At 38.7% G+C, this 18,780-nt stretch overlaps 1 protein-coding gene across 3 annotated transcripts in view; it reads left to right on the forward strand.

Moving 5' to 3' along the window:
- LOC138028891 (uncharacterized) overlaps nucleotides 1-18,780 on the forward strand; it is an 84,200-nt gene that overhangs the window by 51,223 nt on the left and 14,197 nt on the right. For all 3 annotated transcript variants that reach the window (XM_068876530.1, XM_068876532.1, XM_068876531.1), the window contains exons 19-32: nucleotides 766-928; nucleotides 3,042-3,285; nucleotides 4,904-4,937; nucleotides 6,394-6,545; nucleotides 6,667-6,809; nucleotides 7,659-7,802; nucleotides 10,228-10,423; nucleotides 12,171-12,319; nucleotides 12,471-12,665; nucleotides 13,106-13,263; nucleotides 13,482-13,599; nucleotides 15,925-16,014; nucleotides 16,801-16,896; nucleotides 18,226-18,315. In XM_068876530.1, the coding sequence (XP_068732631.1) occupies nucleotides 766-928; nucleotides 3,042-3,285; nucleotides 4,904-4,937; nucleotides 6,394-6,545; nucleotides 6,667-6,809; nucleotides 7,659-7,802; nucleotides 10,228-10,423; nucleotides 12,171-12,319; nucleotides 12,471-12,665; nucleotides 13,106-13,263; nucleotides 13,482-13,599; nucleotides 15,925-16,014; nucleotides 16,801-16,896; nucleotides 18,226-18,315 (1,972 nt within the window). The remainder of the gene's footprint in view (nucleotides 1-765; nucleotides 929-3,041; nucleotides 3,286-4,903; nucleotides 4,938-6,393; nucleotides 6,546-6,666; nucleotides 6,810-7,658; nucleotides 7,803-10,227; nucleotides 10,424-12,170; nucleotides 12,320-12,470; nucleotides 12,666-13,105; nucleotides 13,264-13,481; nucleotides 13,600-15,924; nucleotides 16,015-16,800; nucleotides 16,897-18,225; nucleotides 18,316-18,780) is intronic.

Raw genomic sequence — 18,780 nt, forward strand, 5'->3', positions numbered from 1 at the left:
AAAACCATATATCCTTTGCTATTCACCTCTGAGCAATTCGCGTGGAATTTGCTTTTGAAAATGTTGTAATCTTTTCAGTTATACATGATTTAAAATCGTCTTTGTGTGCTATATTATCTCACTGTTTTTAGTATATACACCACTAGCCACGTCCACATCGGTGAACAGTTGTTAAGTATGCATGAGATCTCTTAGTAATAATTAAGTAATAATTATTCTTAGTAATAATTTAATCGCTCCCCCAGCTTTCATAAACATAATACGCAATCTTCAGCTATGGGTAACTTTCACGTCAACGAATTATGCGTGAAAATATAGTCAAGTCATTAACAAATTTTGGCAATACGTTATGAAGCTCTGTGCATTCTTACTGGCATGCGCTTACAAAAGTGTCAAAACAAGAATTTGAAAATTCCTGTTTACAATTCTTGGAATAGGATGCGACGATGCCCTTCCATTAAGTCCATAATTTAGCAATCATAATTACTGTACCCTATAATTTTGTCCTATTTTGCAATCGCATTATCTATTTTTAGCTTCTTTTTATCTTGTATGTTCCTGTCATGAAGGTGATCGTTTCCACCTCCATTACAATGCACACCTCGATAAGTGTTTCCTACATGTGTGTAGTGAGCATTATAAAGTAATTATTTTAAAAGTAAACTTGAAGTGTCACTTGAAAAGAAGGATTGCCAAAACAAAATAAAAAAGAAGACAACTTTCAAAATTTGTTATGTAACACGATATTCCTCATCTTCCTTGCAGTTTGATGTTGATTCAAATTTCAACATGGGAACGGTGGAAGCGCAAACGGGATGCTCTATTGAAGTACAAGTGTCTCCAAACCTTTCATTAAAAATGCCTACCAAACCAAAGTGGCTGCGAAAGGCTATAAAGAAAGTCAAACAACTGTGGAAAAAGGTTTTCTGTAAGTACATTCCGAAAAAAAATGGAACTCTTGATTAGCGCTTTTGCGTGGGCACCAGTCTTCCAAGTAGACAGCTTAGGGCTCCTTACAGCTAGACAATCACTTATCCAGGTCGACTATTAGAGTAGCTTACCAGAAAGTAAAGAACGTTTATGTGGCAGGGTCTTATATGTATATATATAGTTACAATTCAAGAACACAGAATAGAGTCAGGAAGGAGGCAACTCACTCAATGCATGATGCCGAAGCGGACACACTTTTTGATCAATTAAAATGGACTCAGCTGGCCAGTTGACGTTTTTCCTCTATGGCTACTATGGTTTTCAGATCTCAGTGGCCTGGTGCCCAATTATCTCCAGGCAAGATTTGTAAACCATAGCAGTGTTATGAACTACTCATGAAGAGAATCTAATGATAATCTCGTTTTTCCACTTCCCCGCGCTGTCATAAAAACAGCTTCCTTTATAACAGGACAGTTGTTTGGAACAGCTTGCCAACAGTACTTTGGTGACCAAAATCCTTAATTTGTTCAAATCGGGAGATTTTAATTGAGTATACATGGAAAAGGAGGCATTTTTCCCATAGGCCATTAAATACCCCAATAAAAAATGGTCAATAAAATATATAGGTATTCTCTAGCATATTTTATTACATAGTGTTCTGAAAATTATTGCTCTGTATTTATAGTTTTTGTCTATTGATTTCTTTTTTATTACGTCCTGATGTTTCTAACTCGGTTTAAGTAAAGTTAAATTTAGGATTTAGACGATCAAAGAGAGTTAAGCTGCAATGGACCATCCAATAAGGCAAATTTAAACAACAAATTAACTCGAGGTTTGAGCTTCCGGTGTTAGTGGTTTTCCAGTTCCACCTCCATAATGAGCGAAAGGCTTGCTTTCTGTCGAGTTAGCCCGCTTTAGAGATGTTTAGGAGTCAGGATAGCATACTGATAATCAACCATGCTTCCTATCACTGCAATCGAATGTGGACTGAGTTTTGATTTTATTTTCTCCGGGTGCTCTGGTTTTCCTCCCTCATTGAAAATCAGCTCCCATCTAATGACATGTGTCTTATTGGCTGTGCTCCTTAGGACCGTTCTGAAAACTATTTACGTTACTGAAATCTTTCCAATAAAACATGAAATGTTTTCAAATTTAACGATTTCATTTTTTGATTGCTTTTTACGTCCCTCAACTCGCTTTCGCCCTTCATCCACCACCACTGTCCTTCACATTGCTTGACAACCAGATATGGTGTAATGCTACTCTCTGGTTTGAAGAAATTTGAGTGTGGCTTCAAATATTGTTATTTAAAGACCATTGTATTTGAAAAGTTTTAAGGCTCCTGTTTTGTGTCTTCATCAGGGGTGCCGATTTTCTGAAAACAGAAAGGGTGCGGCAATAACAGTAATTAACATCTTTCTCTTTTAATAGAGTGGTTGTCAATTGAGTACCGAAAGTAATTAGCAAATTGCTTTGGTTTTGCATTACTTCACTCAGTGGTTGGTTCAAAGTTCTCGCGCCACTTTTTCAACCAATCAGAAAAGAAACCAAAAGCAATCGTGGCTCGCGCTTGCACATTTTCCTGCACTTTGTGTCGGTTACGTGTAATTACTTCAAGTTTTGATTGGTTTACTAGATTGTCTCGTCCTTTTTGATTGGCCGAAGTAATTGGGTCTACGGTTGGCTCAGTGGGCTGCCATTGTTCCCCGAATGGCGTCCAATGTTAAGTCCCGTTGGGCTGGGTTAGTTACTCGATGGGTGACCATCTAGTGATGACCATTGCCGCTCCAAAAGTTCACTCAGCTTTCCATCCTTTCGTGGTGGGTAAAATGAGTACCAGTACTACTGGGGACAAGTTGTGTCTTCAACGGGATAGGAGTTGCGCCCACCCCTGCCATGATTTGCGGTAGATGCCGCAAGTTATGGTAGAAGCATTGTAAAAGGAGCCTTCGGGTTGCCTTCGACTGCGGTCGACCACTTGTCTTGTCTTTGAAATAATTACTCTGGTTTTAATTACACTCGATTGAAATTCGCTCTATGATGCAAATAGGTGTCGGGTAAAAGGTCTCCATAGTCACGCTAAGCTTTCTTTCTTTTTTTGCTTTTGGCAGTTGGTTTCAAGAGCAAAACTAAACAGAAAAAATCAGATTGGTCACTTATCCAACTAAGTATTGAGACTCCTTTTGGGATGAGGGCAAAACTGACATTGTGCAGTTCTTACTGTGCTGGAAAAGATGAGCTACTGTTTCACGCAGGATTCTCCGAAGTAGTTGGAAAACTACTTGTTGGTTTTACTTCAAAGAAACACGAGATCGTAGCTGCAAGATGGCCGTTGAATTGGGACATAACAAAACGGTGAGTAAAAATGTTTATACGAGTTTGAGGGTTTGCCAAGGAGGTGCTGGTTACGTTTTTTCAAGTTATTCAATGAAGATCTTTGTAAAAACCAATAGATCATACTGATTCCATTATCAACATACACTAAACTAAATAGCTAATGCGTTTTCAGCTAAGATATAAGTCTAAAACTGGCATGATTACAAAGGTTGATTTGCCAGTTACAATTTTTGAACAAATTGAATCTTATATGACATAAAGTGTCACCTTCGGAAAAACTAACATTTCCTGCACCAAGTAACTTTGACTTCCGCTTACAATTAGCTATTATGCCTTCTTTATCGTGTAAATTACATAAAGTGAAAGTTATGAGGATCACTGCAGTTATCTAAGCCAGTGAAGCATTTGCAAGCAGGCCTGAAAAATCCAGGCCTTTCGACTCATGACCATGAGATTGCTCTACACTTGCTCTACCAATTCAGGTATCAAGGCATCTGAGAGCTGGTCAATTATGAGTTAAATGTTCATTAGGTTCTTTCTGTAGGTTAAATACATCACACGGGAGTAAGGTTGTTAAGAATTTGAGCTTTGATTCTTATCTAAAGGCTGTTTTCTTTGAGTGTAAGTTTCGGATTTCATGGTCCGATATTAATCACGTTCAAAACTGACCGAGTAGACCCAGAGGGTTGGATCTAGGGAAACGTGGCGTCATTTACTCACGATCTTAAATTGTAAGGGTGTAAATGCAGGTTACTTTATATGCAAAACGCGACTTTAAGTCTGAAAGCCCGAGTCTTCCTTGCTGCATATAAAGTCAGCCACGCACACACACATTGCATTCTTAAACTAGTGAGTATTTAACGTCATTTTCTCCTCGATCCAGCTCTGTCATGATTTAAAAGTAAGTAATGGCGGACCATTGAATAAGAAAATTCCAGTTAAAATAAACAGAAATCAAAGCTTAAAAAGTGGGAGAATTGACGTTTATTTAACATAGTTTATGAACCTCTATGATTAATAATAATAGTTTAACTTTATAAAGGATTCAGTATGACACCCAAACAACGGTTTTCATCGCTATTTTTGTGTGTTTGTAAGTTCCTTCAATATGCCGCTCTATGGTTCAATGACATGGCGGCGAAAACACACTTCTCTACTCAGTTATCATGTAAACCATCTTATTGTAACATTATTTTCTGTCTATGAATAAGAAAAGCACAGAGGTCTATATGACAAAACTACTAGATCATCATCAGCCTCACGTGCATTTACAGGTCCATATACTGAGCCATCCTTGCAAAAGGATTTATTTGTTTCGAGAACAGCGCCTTTTTAAGCCAAATCGATTCCCCTTACCATTGGTCGTTATCTCTTTGAGGAAAGACATCAATTATTTGACGTTTCACTTCTTTCGTATTATTACCACAGAAAAACTTGTTGTCAGTGATTAGTGTCTGTTCAGGATAAAAGCCCCATCCAGTTTGCATATATTGGTTGTGCCTATGCTTGCTCCAGCAAAACGTAAAACCCTACCAGTTTACTTAGCCACCTTCGTCGTTGTTTCCTTATTTTCCCATTGTGAAAGCTAGCTGTCATGAACGAAGATGCTAATCATTCCTTTTTTTCGTCTTTTTAGAGTGTGCCTCGATCCCTCGTGTAAGAAGTCTAAGGTAATGCTCGCAACTTAAGATTGAAAAGCGGTTGTGCCTTGCAAAGCATTGTTGTGATGTCATGTATTAATTGAGGGACGGTCTTCATCGAACTTTTCAACCATTTGCAATGGCTTATACTCGTAAAAACTCTGAGTGAATCTATCAGGAATGGAGCATGGATGCTCTGCGACTGAGTTCTAAGATATTCATACAACGAAAAAAATGCAAGGTCGCACGAAAGCCACTGTGGCTCACACGGCCTGAGCTAATACCTGTTTCTGTAGCTGAAGCAACTGAAAGCATTGCTTCTTCCCATGGACAGGATGCTGGTCCATCAAAAGGTTACCTTACCAGTATGTCGCCTGCAACCAATTTTAAGCCGGTATGGAGAGATCCAGTGTCTCTTTTCTAAGAAAACAACACGGTAACAATGTTAGTCAGTGACCCTGTGTGCAAGGGTTCATTGATCTAACCACTACACCACCATTCCTCCATAGGTAGCTAGACTATTAAGGTGATTGCCGCAATTCGATGTCACCTTTGACATTTCATTTTCAGCAGTATGTAGGAGGTATGCTACCTGTTTGTTGATGAGTCTCTCCTGGCTCATTTGTCGAGTATCTGAATGAGATTTCATGGGTTCGACTCCGAGTCAATCGATCAACATCGTTTCTGCAAGTGAATTAATTGAATACCTGAGAAGACCAACACCAATAACTGTATACTTTCAACTGGTTGACAACTGGCTGAGTGACTGATATATCACCCTCGTAACCATCACCAGTGCCATCTCCACAACCACCACCATATACCATATTCGAATTCTCAGTATTGGAGTTGAACTAGCTAGCAATGGAGGCTAATGTGGGGAAATCTTTTCAAATGCAAATACTTTTTACTATATTACAACACATTAGCCCCATTTGCAAGCTAGTTCCAGTCCTTGTATTCCGGATCGAATTGGATTTTGGCAGTGTTGGTTTTTGAACAGTCGTCTCCTTGACTGAAATACAACAATTTCGCAGTGAAAATCAGTGGCGTAATCCAATGCCGAGCAAGATTGAAATAAAACAATGGATAACCTGCCATTAGGCCAAAACGCTCATTTGATTAATGAAAGGAGTGTAGTGTAACGTGAATTGCTAGTTTTCTATCCCATATGAACCATGTGAGCGTTAGCCCTGCTGATGGAATTGGGCCCACACAATAAACGTAATCTTCCCTTAATCAATGAAAAAGATACATATGTTTAGTTTGATTTATAGACTGGGATTGAACGAAGTAGGATAGAGATGGAAAAAACTCGATATGCAAATATGCATCGCATGAGATTTAAAAACAGCAATGACATGTATGAGTGCTCTAACAGCTGTACTGTTTAACTAATCTCCGACAGATGCGGTTACCCTTCTATGGGAGAGATGTGGTAATGTATTTTCTAATATTAAACTGTTTTGTTGTTTTTTTTTTCCAGCCTGGATGTAGCTGTCCCACTACTCCATCACCGACAACTCCAGCCCTGACCACTCCAAGCACTACTCAGCCTCCAACCACTCCACCTCCTTGCGATTGTACGAAAGAAGAAGAGGCAATTATTGGTCCTGATGAAAGCTGCAGATGCTTACCGTAAGTTGACGAAGAAGGCTTTAGATTTGTTACCTGTTACCTCCAATTGTGTATGGTCCCGATCTAGTGAGTGGGAGGTCACCTGTTCAACTGAGGACTCTCTTTCACTTTACTGTTATAGGAAATGCAAGGATGGAGACAGGCATGTCCTAGTTAACAAACGCTATGAATGTCCCGAATACCCTCTTTGCGGGAAGTACCCAAATTGCGTTCTAGGGAGGAAAGGGCTCTTCTGTTCTCAACCAGATGTTCCAGGTTGTCCATGTAAGTTCTTCCTTTCTTCTTCTTAAGTAGTTAGTGCTTATCGTTGTTGTATATTCAAGACTACGTTTACACTGGATTCAGAGTATACGTACAACGGACTGGAGTTTCTGGATCAATATTCGTAATCAATCAGGAATTTATTGATACCGGATTCGTTTTGGCATTCACATATAAATAAGGGTGTGGTGAATGTAGTCCAATTTTTTTAAAAGTATTGTCGCCCAACTGGCAGTGTCTACTGCTGAAGCTGGTTGTACTCGAGCGTGTTTGCCATAAGAAAGGCGAGGTTTATGAACAGAAACAAAAGAAACGTTCCCATAAGAACACAATTCAATTCCAAGAATGGCTTTCCTGACGTCACGTTAAAAGCAAGCCAAAAAAGAAAAAAAATGAAAAATCCCAAAACGAATATACTTGAAATTTGTCGTTTATAGTGTTGTTTTGTTTCAATGTCCAAATCAAACATATCTGTGGACAGATCGATTACCGTTGTTGGAAAGGATTGCGCAGTAATCAGCTCATGCAGTTTTTCATATTTTTTTTCATATGTGTTCAAGTGCTGTTGAATCTACGAAATGAAAATTAGCAATAATTATTCACTAAAGTGGAGGTGAATACTGGTGGATATTTAATTCGAGGCTTGGTAAATATCCAGCATTCTCACCAGCACTGATGTAGATAAGTATTATTTTTAGCATTTAGCTCACAAACAGAAAAAACCCTGCTTTTAAGGAGGTTAATGATTATGAAAAAGCCATTTGGTCTCTCTTCAGCTGCTGGGATGAGCTCGGAGGAGATGTTTTTTTTCTACGCACTCCTAAATAACAGTTTCCTGATAACTTTTTGCAGATGGTTGTTCTGGCAATGGCGTCATCGTTCCTCTGTCAGATTGTACAGCACGATGTCGATGTTCAACGCGGTGGACTGGAACCTGCTGTCAACGACGGCTGCCTTGGAGAAACTGGGGTGATCCCCATCTGGAAACATTAGATGGTGAATGCTTCTTTTTTCACTTGTGTGTTCACCCTATTTATTTGGAACATCCGAGCTCTAGAATTCCATAGGAGTTGTCACGCACCGGTGGATCAGTTGGTTGAGCACCAGGTTGCCATTCAGGAGGCCATGACTTCGACTCCGGTCGCACCAACACTAAGGGAAATTTAAATAACTGAGGAGAAAGTGCTGCCTTTGTCATGTTATCTGCAAATGGTTAGACTTTCTAGTCTTCTCGGATAGATCAATGTTCATAAACCTGTGGGACGTAAACGAACCATACACTATTTGCAAAGGGTGGGGAATGGAGTTCCCGGTGTTGTGGTCTGCCCTATGTGATGTATCATGGTTGGGAGGGTAAATTCTCGGAGATATTAGCTACACCAAGCTACAATAAAAACCGAGGGTAAATAAATGATGATGACGATGTCGGACAATTCACTTGCAAAAAATTTGCCTCTTCATATAGAATTTGGCAACGCACTCATCCTCACGGGTGATCGATTGCAGAATCTGCCAGCTCCGGTGTAGTTTGCCCTTCATAAACATGTAAATAAAATAAATCAAAAACCTTTATTTCAACACGATAGGTTTTATAATAACCAAAAAAATATTAATACTAATATATACAAATTAAATATTAAAATCAAAAATAAGGATAAAGTTATCCTATAAAAGTACCCCTGTGAAATTATCTTATCATATCATAAGGTCAAACACATAATCGCTCCTCTTAGACCTGGCCATGACTGCATTAAAATTAAAATCCTTAAAATATTTGTATGTCCTAAATGCCTTGATAAACGCTTAGGGTCTAAATTGGAATCGCGTTTATCGCTTATTACTTTCCACAATATTTCCCCTCTTAATGCCAGCGAGTTTTTCCCACACTTGGAACAGTTAAATTATTGCGTCCCCTGAGAGAGTTTCCTTTCTGGAAAAGCCTTGCGATCGCTATCGTATAATTTTAAGGAAAGGTTACGTATATACAAACGTTGGCCGTGTAGCACTTATATTTTAAACAGAATTAACTGAAGAGAGTGTAGTGTAACGTGAAGTGTTAACCCGAAGGTCGTGGGTTCAATTCCCACCCTGGTCAGAGTTTTTCTCTGTCCTTGTGTGGGCCCAGTTCCATCAGTAGGGCTAACGCTCACATGGTTCATATGGGATAGAAATCTAGCACTTCACGTTACACTACACTCTCTTCAGTTAATTCTATCTTATAATGTTTGATCGATAGTGATCCAGTGGTAATATTCTAATACCTTAGATGATGGCATCATCTTTGCTAAAATTGAAGATAGTTCTTGCTGCTCTACAGTGCAACCGTCCTATCGCCTTCAATAAATCCGAGCTAGTGTACGACTCCCACAAAACAAGGCCGTACTTTATAGAGGCCAGGATCACTTTGAAATAGAAATCTTTCAGACAATTTCGAGGTATGAGCCTAGAGCGTATTAGCAAGTCAAGTTTATTAGCAACGCTTTTTTTTTAGTTCCAATACGTGTGATGTCCAGTCTGCCATCAGCTATCATGTCGAGAAGTCTAGTCGATGAAACCCACTCGAAAATTGAGTCCTCTAATCTAGCAGGGGCAGAGGCCTATAAATAGTTCCTTTACTTATCAATATAATGCAATAAACTGTTGTATCGTCTGCATACATGTACAACAAGCCGGAGACGACACTATTAGGTGAATCGTTTGTAAACGGGGTAAGAAGGGTGGGGCCTAATATTGAGCCCCGAGGAATTCCTCTAAGTAGTGGCGCTAGATCAGATTGTCTACCATTCACTACTGTAAACCGCTTCCTTCAAATATTATTCCAGGAATTCTAACAATTTTCCAGTGATACCAAAGTTTCTGGTTAACTTCTTTCTTAAAATTTCACGTAAAACGCCGTCGAAAGCCTTTTAAAGTCAACAGTTGCAGCAGCTACAACCATTCCGGATTCCAATGCTTTTCGAAATATTTCTGTGAGGTGCACCAATAAAAGTTTGGTAGATTACCCATTGTCTCTAAGAAACCAAGTTGTTAAGAGTAATGTGTTGTACTGTGCTTTTATTTATCTCAGATTCCATGAGTTTGCTCGGTACGCATAACAAAAATACCGGTCGGTAATGTCCGCAATGTGCACTCTGGGGTGCAAATTCCAACCAACGGTTCATTTTTCACTGTTGTCAATCACTGCAACAAAACGAGTTAATGAGTTACATTCAGAGTTGCGATTGGCTGATCTTAATCTACTTTGCTGGTGTCTGATTTAAAAAGTTGGCTAACAGTCGCAGCAGGTGTTTATTACTGGCAGTAAAAAGCGAAAGTGTTGATTGGAATTCGACCTTGAGAGTCAGCAAGTTACTAAAAGACCAATCATATAAAACTGACTTGACACCAGTAGGTTTACTTCTATCCACTTCTTTTTCTTTAGGAATAGAGTTTGACTATTTCGGGATTGGTGAATTTTGGGGTTGTAAAAGTATCTTCAATGACTTTGGAATACAATTTCGCTACTTTGCCTATCAGAGAGCTTCTCTCACTGGAGGTGTTGCAGTAAAACTGGGTCAAAGCGTACTAACAATCATGTCCCTCAAATCAATCAACCCTCAAGAATACCCCAAACTACGGTAAATATGGAACTTTATTTTTGTCCATAGCTTGATTTTTGAGGAGCCATTAGTATAATGTATTTGTATTTGTCCTGTATGCAATTTCCCCGAAAAGTACGAAAACAAAAACATAACATATCTCATTCTTAGCATTTGTGATAAATGAAAAACAAAGACAATAAGAAATCATTTACATATAATAATAATAATTATTATTATCATCATCATCATCATTATCATTATTATTATTATTATTTTCTATTATTATTGAGAACACTAAAGGAGCTATTTATTAACGTCTTTTTTTAAGGGACTTTGAGGGATTTTGAGCGGGGAAATAACAACAACTAACTGCCTCATTTACCTTTGGATCACCAACCTATTCCCTTCGGAAGGCGATTCACAGTAATTTCTGACAAGTATTAATTAGTAGTGTATGATGGGAACAGAAATAGATACAACAAGGGAAATGAGTGAAATGTGTTCAGCCGGGAATCGAGCCCAGGTCTCCTGGTTACCGGTCCAGGAGACCCGGGAGACCCGGATTCGATTCCCGGCTGAACACATTTTCACTCATTTCCTTTGTTGTATCTATTTCTGTTCCCATTTATCATCATTTATACACCTGGGTGGAGAGAGGCACCGTGAGAGTGAAGTGTCTTGCCCAAGAACACAACGACCCCGGCCAGGACCCGAACCCAGACCACTCGATCCGGAATCGAGCACACTGACCACGAGGCTACCGCCTAGGGCAGTCATAAGTCTGCTGGATTACTTGATGGATAGGGTCCTCCTAAGTATGTCAGCAGTTCCAAGGAGGACGGTCTTCTGTAGCTCTGCTATTGTGATATTGCCTAGGATCTTGCCGATCTAGTTTTCGGTTCCCTTCTTGACAAGCCCAAAAGCTCCAATGATCACTATTATTATTATTGTTATTATCATTATCATTATCATTATCATTATTATTACTATTATTATTATTATTATTAAGAATAACAAACCTTTATTTTCACACGTTAATGTTTAAAGCTAAATAGCTTGTAAGGTCGTGCACAAGTCAAATCAAATCAAATCCGATTAATACGTATCGACTCATTGGTTGGTTTTTAAGGGGAGGGGAAAACCAGAGTACCCGGGAAAATCCTCTTAGGGTAGAATAGAGAGCCACTAAACACAAACCACATTTGACATCGATTCTGGGAATTGAACCGAAGCCATATTGGTGTGAGTCGAGTGATATCACAACTGCCTTATCCCCGCTCCCAGTGAAATCAGATGATCACTTATGTGTAGAAATGCACTTGATTAGATACACATGTAATTTAGATAACCCACTCGAAGTGTTCCTTTAATTCCAAGCTTAAAGGTAAGTATAACGGCTAGCATTATTTTTTCGTAGGGGTAAATGCAATGCTCTCTCTTTACTTGAGGAATAACCGGAGTCTAGTTGTCCGTATTCCGAAATGCGAGTGACTGAGATGTTCGGGAGAAGAGCAAGGAAATACTTCATGACACTCATAAAATTGTTGTGCATCCAATTATTTGTATTTCTAAACACAAAACTGTAAACGCTCAAACTGTTTTTTTGTATCATTTAATTTCCATTAAACAGCCCCCAACCCCCCCCCCCGTGGCCATTGGCCCTTGGCGACATTGGCGTGGGCAGTTAAGCATGTGTTGTTTTAGTTTCCTTTTGTTAGTTTTTTTTTTCTGCATCCACGTTCAGGAGGCAAAACGTTTATTTCAAATTACATTTTTTTGATAGAATTGATGGCGAATTAGTGAACATTTCAGCTCATACTGGGCAGAAAATGAGACTGGACAATGGAAGCGTGATAATGGAAATGCAAAAAGCCTTCAGCAACTCATCAGAAGAAGCTGCAGTTATGCTGGTGTCTTTACAGTTTGAATCAGGTTTGTCAACAAGCACTTTAATAATAAGGGCCTTTATCAACAAATTATCTATAACTTGAAATGTCGTCTGCCATTACTCCCTAACAAGGTTAGGAATAGATTGGATTCCACAGAAACAAAAAACTAACTCTAAAGTGCTTCATTTTTCTAGGCCTGACATTAACAACAGATGTGCGGTACAGTCACATGATGAATCGTCAGTTCCTAAATGTCTTTTTCACACCTACCTTAGCCTTTAAAGGCTACACTGAGGGGCTCTGTGGTGTCATGGATGACGACCAATCCAATGATCTGATGGGGCCTAATAAAAAACTGTATGATGACCCTATAAAGTTTGCTGACTCGTGTAAGTGAAACGAAATTTATCAGCGGAATCAAAATTAACTGTTACCATATCTCTACTGGTTGCAGGCAAGCTATGCGTATTTTTAGAATTCTGTGAAATTCTGTGAATATGCGTATTTAGAGACTGTTAGTCTTGCTTCCTCCTCCTCCTCCTCCTCCTCCTCCTCCTCCTCCTTGTTCTTGTTCTTGTTCTTCTTATTGTTATTGCTATTGCTATTGCTATTGCTATTGCTATTGCTATTGCTATTGCTATTGCTATTGCTATTGCTATTGCTATTGCTATTGCTATTGCTATTGCTATTGCTATTGCTATTGCTATTGCTATTGCTATTGCTATTGCTATTGCTATTGCTATTGCTATTGCTATTGCTATTGCTATTGTTATTGTTATTGTTATTGTTATTGTTGTTAGCATAGTATAATCCAAAATGTTTTTTCAAGGGCGTATAAGCACAAGTCACAGCAACTCTAGCCTCCGAGGGACTTGGTCATGGAACGCGTCCAACTTTCACCGTGATGACGTCATGGACTTCTCTTACACAAACCCAGACTTTGTTCCCATGTACTCTTTAGAGGGAATAGACAGCTTTATTATCGCAGTATGTACATTTCTTTGCTTCATTATGAAGGTTACACCTGAGGTCGGACAAGGCTATTTTAGTTTTCCTGGAGAGTAAAAAAAGGTGTCTTTCTTTCCATAAAAATGCAGTCTGTCCCACTTGTACCAGTCTCCCTAAAGCTCTTACAGTGGTCAATTTCGTTGCTTAAGCTTTGTATTCTATACATTTTACATTCAAATCAACACTTCATCTTCCAGAAAGCTCAAGCTGCCTGCTCTTCGCTTGGACTGTCAAATTCCATGCTGAAAAGTTGTGTTTATGATGTTTCCGTTACTAATGACACATCTTTGACAGCTCAAGAGACTTTCCAGGAAGGTGGGTGAATTTGTAGCAAACAAGATGAGCGTAATATACTGGGGCGGACTAAATAAATCTAGTTGTCCATAGGGTTTAGTTTTTATAGTAAGGTATTTCTTATATTTGTGGTTACTTTCTTCCTATTGCTTTTTAGAGTTCCCATGACATTTTTTTTTCTCTCTATATCTTAAATTTTATTTTTCACAATTTAAATCTACACGTGACCAAAACTGCATCTGTGAGAAAATTAGTGCTTTGAGCAGAACTATGTCTACGCCTCCTCATAAGAAAAATATACCTAGTTGACGACGTTCAAATTTACCGCCATTTTGGCAAGTAAGAAAAACATGACGGATATGTTGTGGTATAATGTTGTTTTTGCTTTGAATTTGTTTTAAACCAGTTTTTCAAATCAGTTTATTAATATTAAGCCAGTTTAATTTTTTTTTTAACTGGTCGACTGTCTAAAAAAGGGATTTTCCCTTTTTTGGGGTGTAGCTCCTAGGAATTTTAAAGGAATCAGCCAGAAAATTGTTAACACAATCGTCAAACTGTGTCCATTCCATGCACAAAAAGTGCCAAACAACTAATGGCTTTTCATTATAAAATGTAGTCCTACATTTGAACGACAGAAAATGGTTTAGATCTGACGAAACGCTAATGCTCAAAACGTCCCTAACCTTACATGAAAGCTAACCATTAAAAAGAATTCCTTAACCCTTAGAATGTACTGTACACATGCAATTGTCTTTTATAATATCAGAGGCAACAATTCATCATAATAATCTTAAAATGAATTCTGTAGTTTATTTTATACATACTACATAAAGAGTTCTAATTAATTCCAGATATGTTATAATGGGAGGTGTTCTAAAAAATTAAACTGGTCTGAAAACGATGAACTGGTTTCAAAAAAAAAATGAACTGGTTCAAAACATTTCAAACCAAAGACAAAATTAAATCACAACAGATATTCATGAACACCTAACATTTAATATAAAGAAGTAATACACGTAGTCCCTTTTCCTGAATCTACCTAACAAACCCGTAAATTACCAGCCACCCCCCTCCCCAATGTGAGGCACCTCAGAATCTAGGATTATGAAAAATGTGGTACAGGGTTGGGCCAAGGTTGGAACGGGGTTTGAAAAGAGCTGATAGAGGCTATAGGAGATCATTTCGTAAAAAGCAGGGCTCAAAATTCAAGATTATAAGGACACAACTTCTAATAAGGCATGACGCACACAATTTCTCGCCCTGCATACTGCTTTACGCAGTTACATGAAGTTTGAAATCTTTTATATTTTGCTGCGTTATTGGTTGGCTTGTTTCTGAGATTTGCATTCCGACAAGAATGATTTTTTTCACCCATTCACAGTAGTGTTTCATCCACTTAACACAAAAGGTTTATTCGTACCTCATGAAGGGAGGACCACTTGGATAGATAGATAGTTTATTCTCCACTATATGAAGATAAGTGCTGTGTAGAATCGATAAAAAAGACGAGAAAACCCCATGTTCTAAAAATTACAAAAGTTATCAAACTGTGGAAACAATGGAGAAAAAAGGGATACATTTCATACACAATATTAAGTAACTCTATAGCTAAATAATATATAGACTTAGCCAAGCCTAAAAGCGGAGCTCCCAGGTTATTTATTCTTGCAATACACTATAAGATAACCTGACTTGAACCTGCGATCCAATCGAAACCAAGTACTTGGTTAGCGGTCAGCTCAAAACAACAAAGCTAACCTCGATGAGCTCTAAACTTGAGCCTGCGATATGGTCACGTGATACTAGCCATCGGAGGCCTTGTTTTGACACTTTTCAATTGACCATAACATGGATGTCCAATATCAAAGATGTACGCTGTAAACTGGCTGGAAACAAGTATACAAGTACTGATTCTCTAAACTTGAACCCCAGATCTGGTCACGTGATAATGCTCACATTGGCTTACATGGAGGAGTGGACGGTCGTGCGGTCGTACGGTGACCAAAACCAAATTTTCTTGCACAGATGGGTTACCATATTTTCTTACCAATAGTGCTCAATGCGCGCGTCTTCTGTGCTCGGAGCTTGCCCAATACTTACGGTACATGCATGACTCAAAACCTAAAACTATGAAAAGAAAAAGAAGACCATATTTATATACATATTTTAATATGTGTATCAAGAGCAACTCAGAGTTTTATATCTTTTTTTAAAGTCGTAAAAACTCAGGTTTTTGTAACAGTAGAAACACCGCAACTTGAGTAAGATACAATTCAACTAGCCAAAAATAAGAGTAAAATCTTCATTTAGCTTGGAGACAAAGCTAATCTGGGGTATTTTTTTAAGACTGCCCTGGTCAGTGTTCAGGAAAAGGAAGATGTGTCAATTCCACTTGTCAATGTATGACTGGTTGGTCTGGAGAGAGCTGTCAAATGGGTAAGCAATGGCTCCAGCCGTCCCACAGCAAGCCCACCCATCTATTATATTAACACAAAACCCAAACTTTTCCCTAGTTTCCCTTCACTTTCCCTTGAAAGGTTGCCATTGTTGTGGTTGGCCAAACGGTCCCCTAAATGTTTGGTTGGCAAGTGGTAACGAAGGCTCAAGCAGTCGCTTTTCCAGAAAGACCCGAATAGACATCAACTTTGCAAAACTTTTATATAAGGCATTTGCAACCAACACCCTTGAAACCGACATGCAACGTAAGCTTAAGAGTTGGTTGTCACAGCTCGTTTCTCTCAAGAGAAATTCAAAACAGAGAAGAATTAATGAGCGGTTTATTGAGGTTAGTAACGAGTCCACTGGCAGCCAAAATTTCCCTCAATGTTGTTGGGTGAAAAAGACAGAGCCTTGTTTGAGGTTGACAGGAAACTCACTTTATTGAATCAATGTCAGAGTTAGTCACGCGCACATGTCATCATTTCATCAGAGTTTACTTGTATTTCAAAGTTTTCCTGGGAAAACAGCCCTTTACCGTTTGGCTGAGTCACATGATTATGTCCCCTGATAAGCCTAGCCTGTGTGGCAAACGCGAAAAAATGTAAGGAGGGGGAAGGGAGAATGCACCAAAGAAAGATAGAGTGGTGTCTCTCCTCCCTCTAGATCCCCCTTTCACCGATATCTACAAACTCTCTTTGGGCATATTTCTTGTTGACTTTATCATTGCCAAAAGCACTTACACTAACAAGCAATATTACCAACACAGGTTTCGCGTCATTTCAGGTGATTGTTCCAACTGCTCAACCGAACATGGCACATGCATAAAAGGATTTTGTGAATGTGATGATGGCTGGGAAGGTGATACATGCGATACAAAAGGTAACAAGGGTAACAACCGGTACAACATTTACTGGAAACGTCTTATAGTGTACGTCTAATACAGTTGCAGGACTTTAATGATATTCATGGTACTTCTCATAGATGTCGCAAAGTAATCGCTTAAGCACAAGCAAAAATTTTTTATTAAAAAGTATTATTTTTTGATATATATACCCCTCCCTCTTTTTTATGTGATCCTTCCATCTTGTCCTTTGTGAGAAAACCTAATTAATATAAGCCGCGTGGTATTGTTTAGGTCTCTTTGTGACCTTTTTTTTTTTTAGTTTCCTCTGTAAATGCATGTATACTTTTCATTTTTGTCTTACTTTTGGGTGAGGTTAAGATTAAAGGGACACTTTGAGACCCCTACGTTACATTATACCAACTCTATTCATCCCTGACGTCAATGAAAGAGGAGGATGCCACGTTATCTCTATCGAGGGTATCCGTCTGCAGCTCCTGCAGCCGGATGTAATTAACTGGGAGTCGATTTTGATGAGGGAGGAAAACCAGAGTACTCGGAAAAACCTCGGAGTCAACTTGCGATTGGCTGAAACTCAGCCCACATACGACCTAGGAGCCAAGGGTTGAAGCCAGGTCGCAGAGGTGGAAGCCACAGTTGATAACCGCTTAGCCGCCTTGACTCTCCAATAAGGCAAGGTGAATATAACTCAGCCGTTTTCAACAACCCTCTACCTCTGGAATTTTCTTATATCTGAGAAGTAAACTTGCCGGTGCCATTTTTTGCAATGTGATCCTGAGAAGCAGCCTCTACTTGTTTATTGAACTCGCCAACTCATCGCCAGTGAGCTTGAAGTCTACAATGGCGGCAAAGTTGAGAATATGATTTCTCATTATCGCTATGATTGTTCGATTAATAAGTCTAGATCTTGTGATAAAATTGATTAAAAAGACAAACGCAACTAGATTCATTTTGACAACGTTTCGACATCGTCCGATGTCATCGTCAGGCAATGAATTGTTCGATTATTGCAATTTGTTTCGCATGTAAATCTTTGGCCAATTAGCATTAATGTGTAGCATTGGCAGTAATTGAGAAACGTGCATAATTGTTCTCAATGACCTCGTATATGAGCTTTCGACGATAAAATGTCAAACACCTTTTTGAGGGCGTGCAGAGCCATTACTTTTGCTCATCAAATATCTTGTCTCCTGTCTTTCGCGCCCTCTTTAACATTTTCGTTGCTTATTAATGACACAGGAAAACACCTTCCTTCTTTGTTATGAAGGTTGTTGTCATTGGTAAAGGATGTTATTCAGCGAGTTCTTGTTTATGTCTATACTTTTCACTTTCTATCTTTTTCTCAGCAATTTGCCACAGCTTGAATAACTGCACGAGCCCTAAAAATGGAGTGTGTAGGAGAACAGATCAATGCCGCTGTTTTGATGGGTACATTGGTAAGTTGATTTGAGAGGAAAGCAAAAAGGCTCGAGTTATTTCACTCAATTTTCACCACAATTCTCGGCGCTTTTTTTCATTATTTTGAAATAGGAAAACGCCACACATTAAGTTAACTTACTGGAGATATTCCGCTTTTAAAAATAAAATTCTGTTTGTTTTGCTCCAAATGGTAGAATTAATGAAATAAACATTATATCGTTCACTTAGAGTAAACAAAACGTGTGTCTCTTGGGACTGTGAGCGGAAAAATCGCAGGATTCACGGTTCATATCCGTCGAGTTTTGATTTTCAGAAGACCATACAAATGCTTTATCTTTTGTTTTCATTCAAATTAGACCTTCTTGCCTTCCTTGTCAGTAAACGTTTAATTTTGACGTAAGAAGTAGGCTCTAAGTGTTGATTTACAAAGAGCAAAAGAAAAGTAAGGCTTGAGTTACGGAAGATTTCTTGTCAACACTTTC

This window comes from Montipora capricornis, chromosome 13, assembly GCF_036669925.1.
Source record: "Montipora capricornis isolate CH-2021 chromosome 13, ASM3666992v2, whole genome shotgun sequence".
Lineage (NCBI taxonomy): Eukaryota > Metazoa > Cnidaria > Anthozoa > Scleractinia > Acroporidae > Montipora > Montipora capricornis.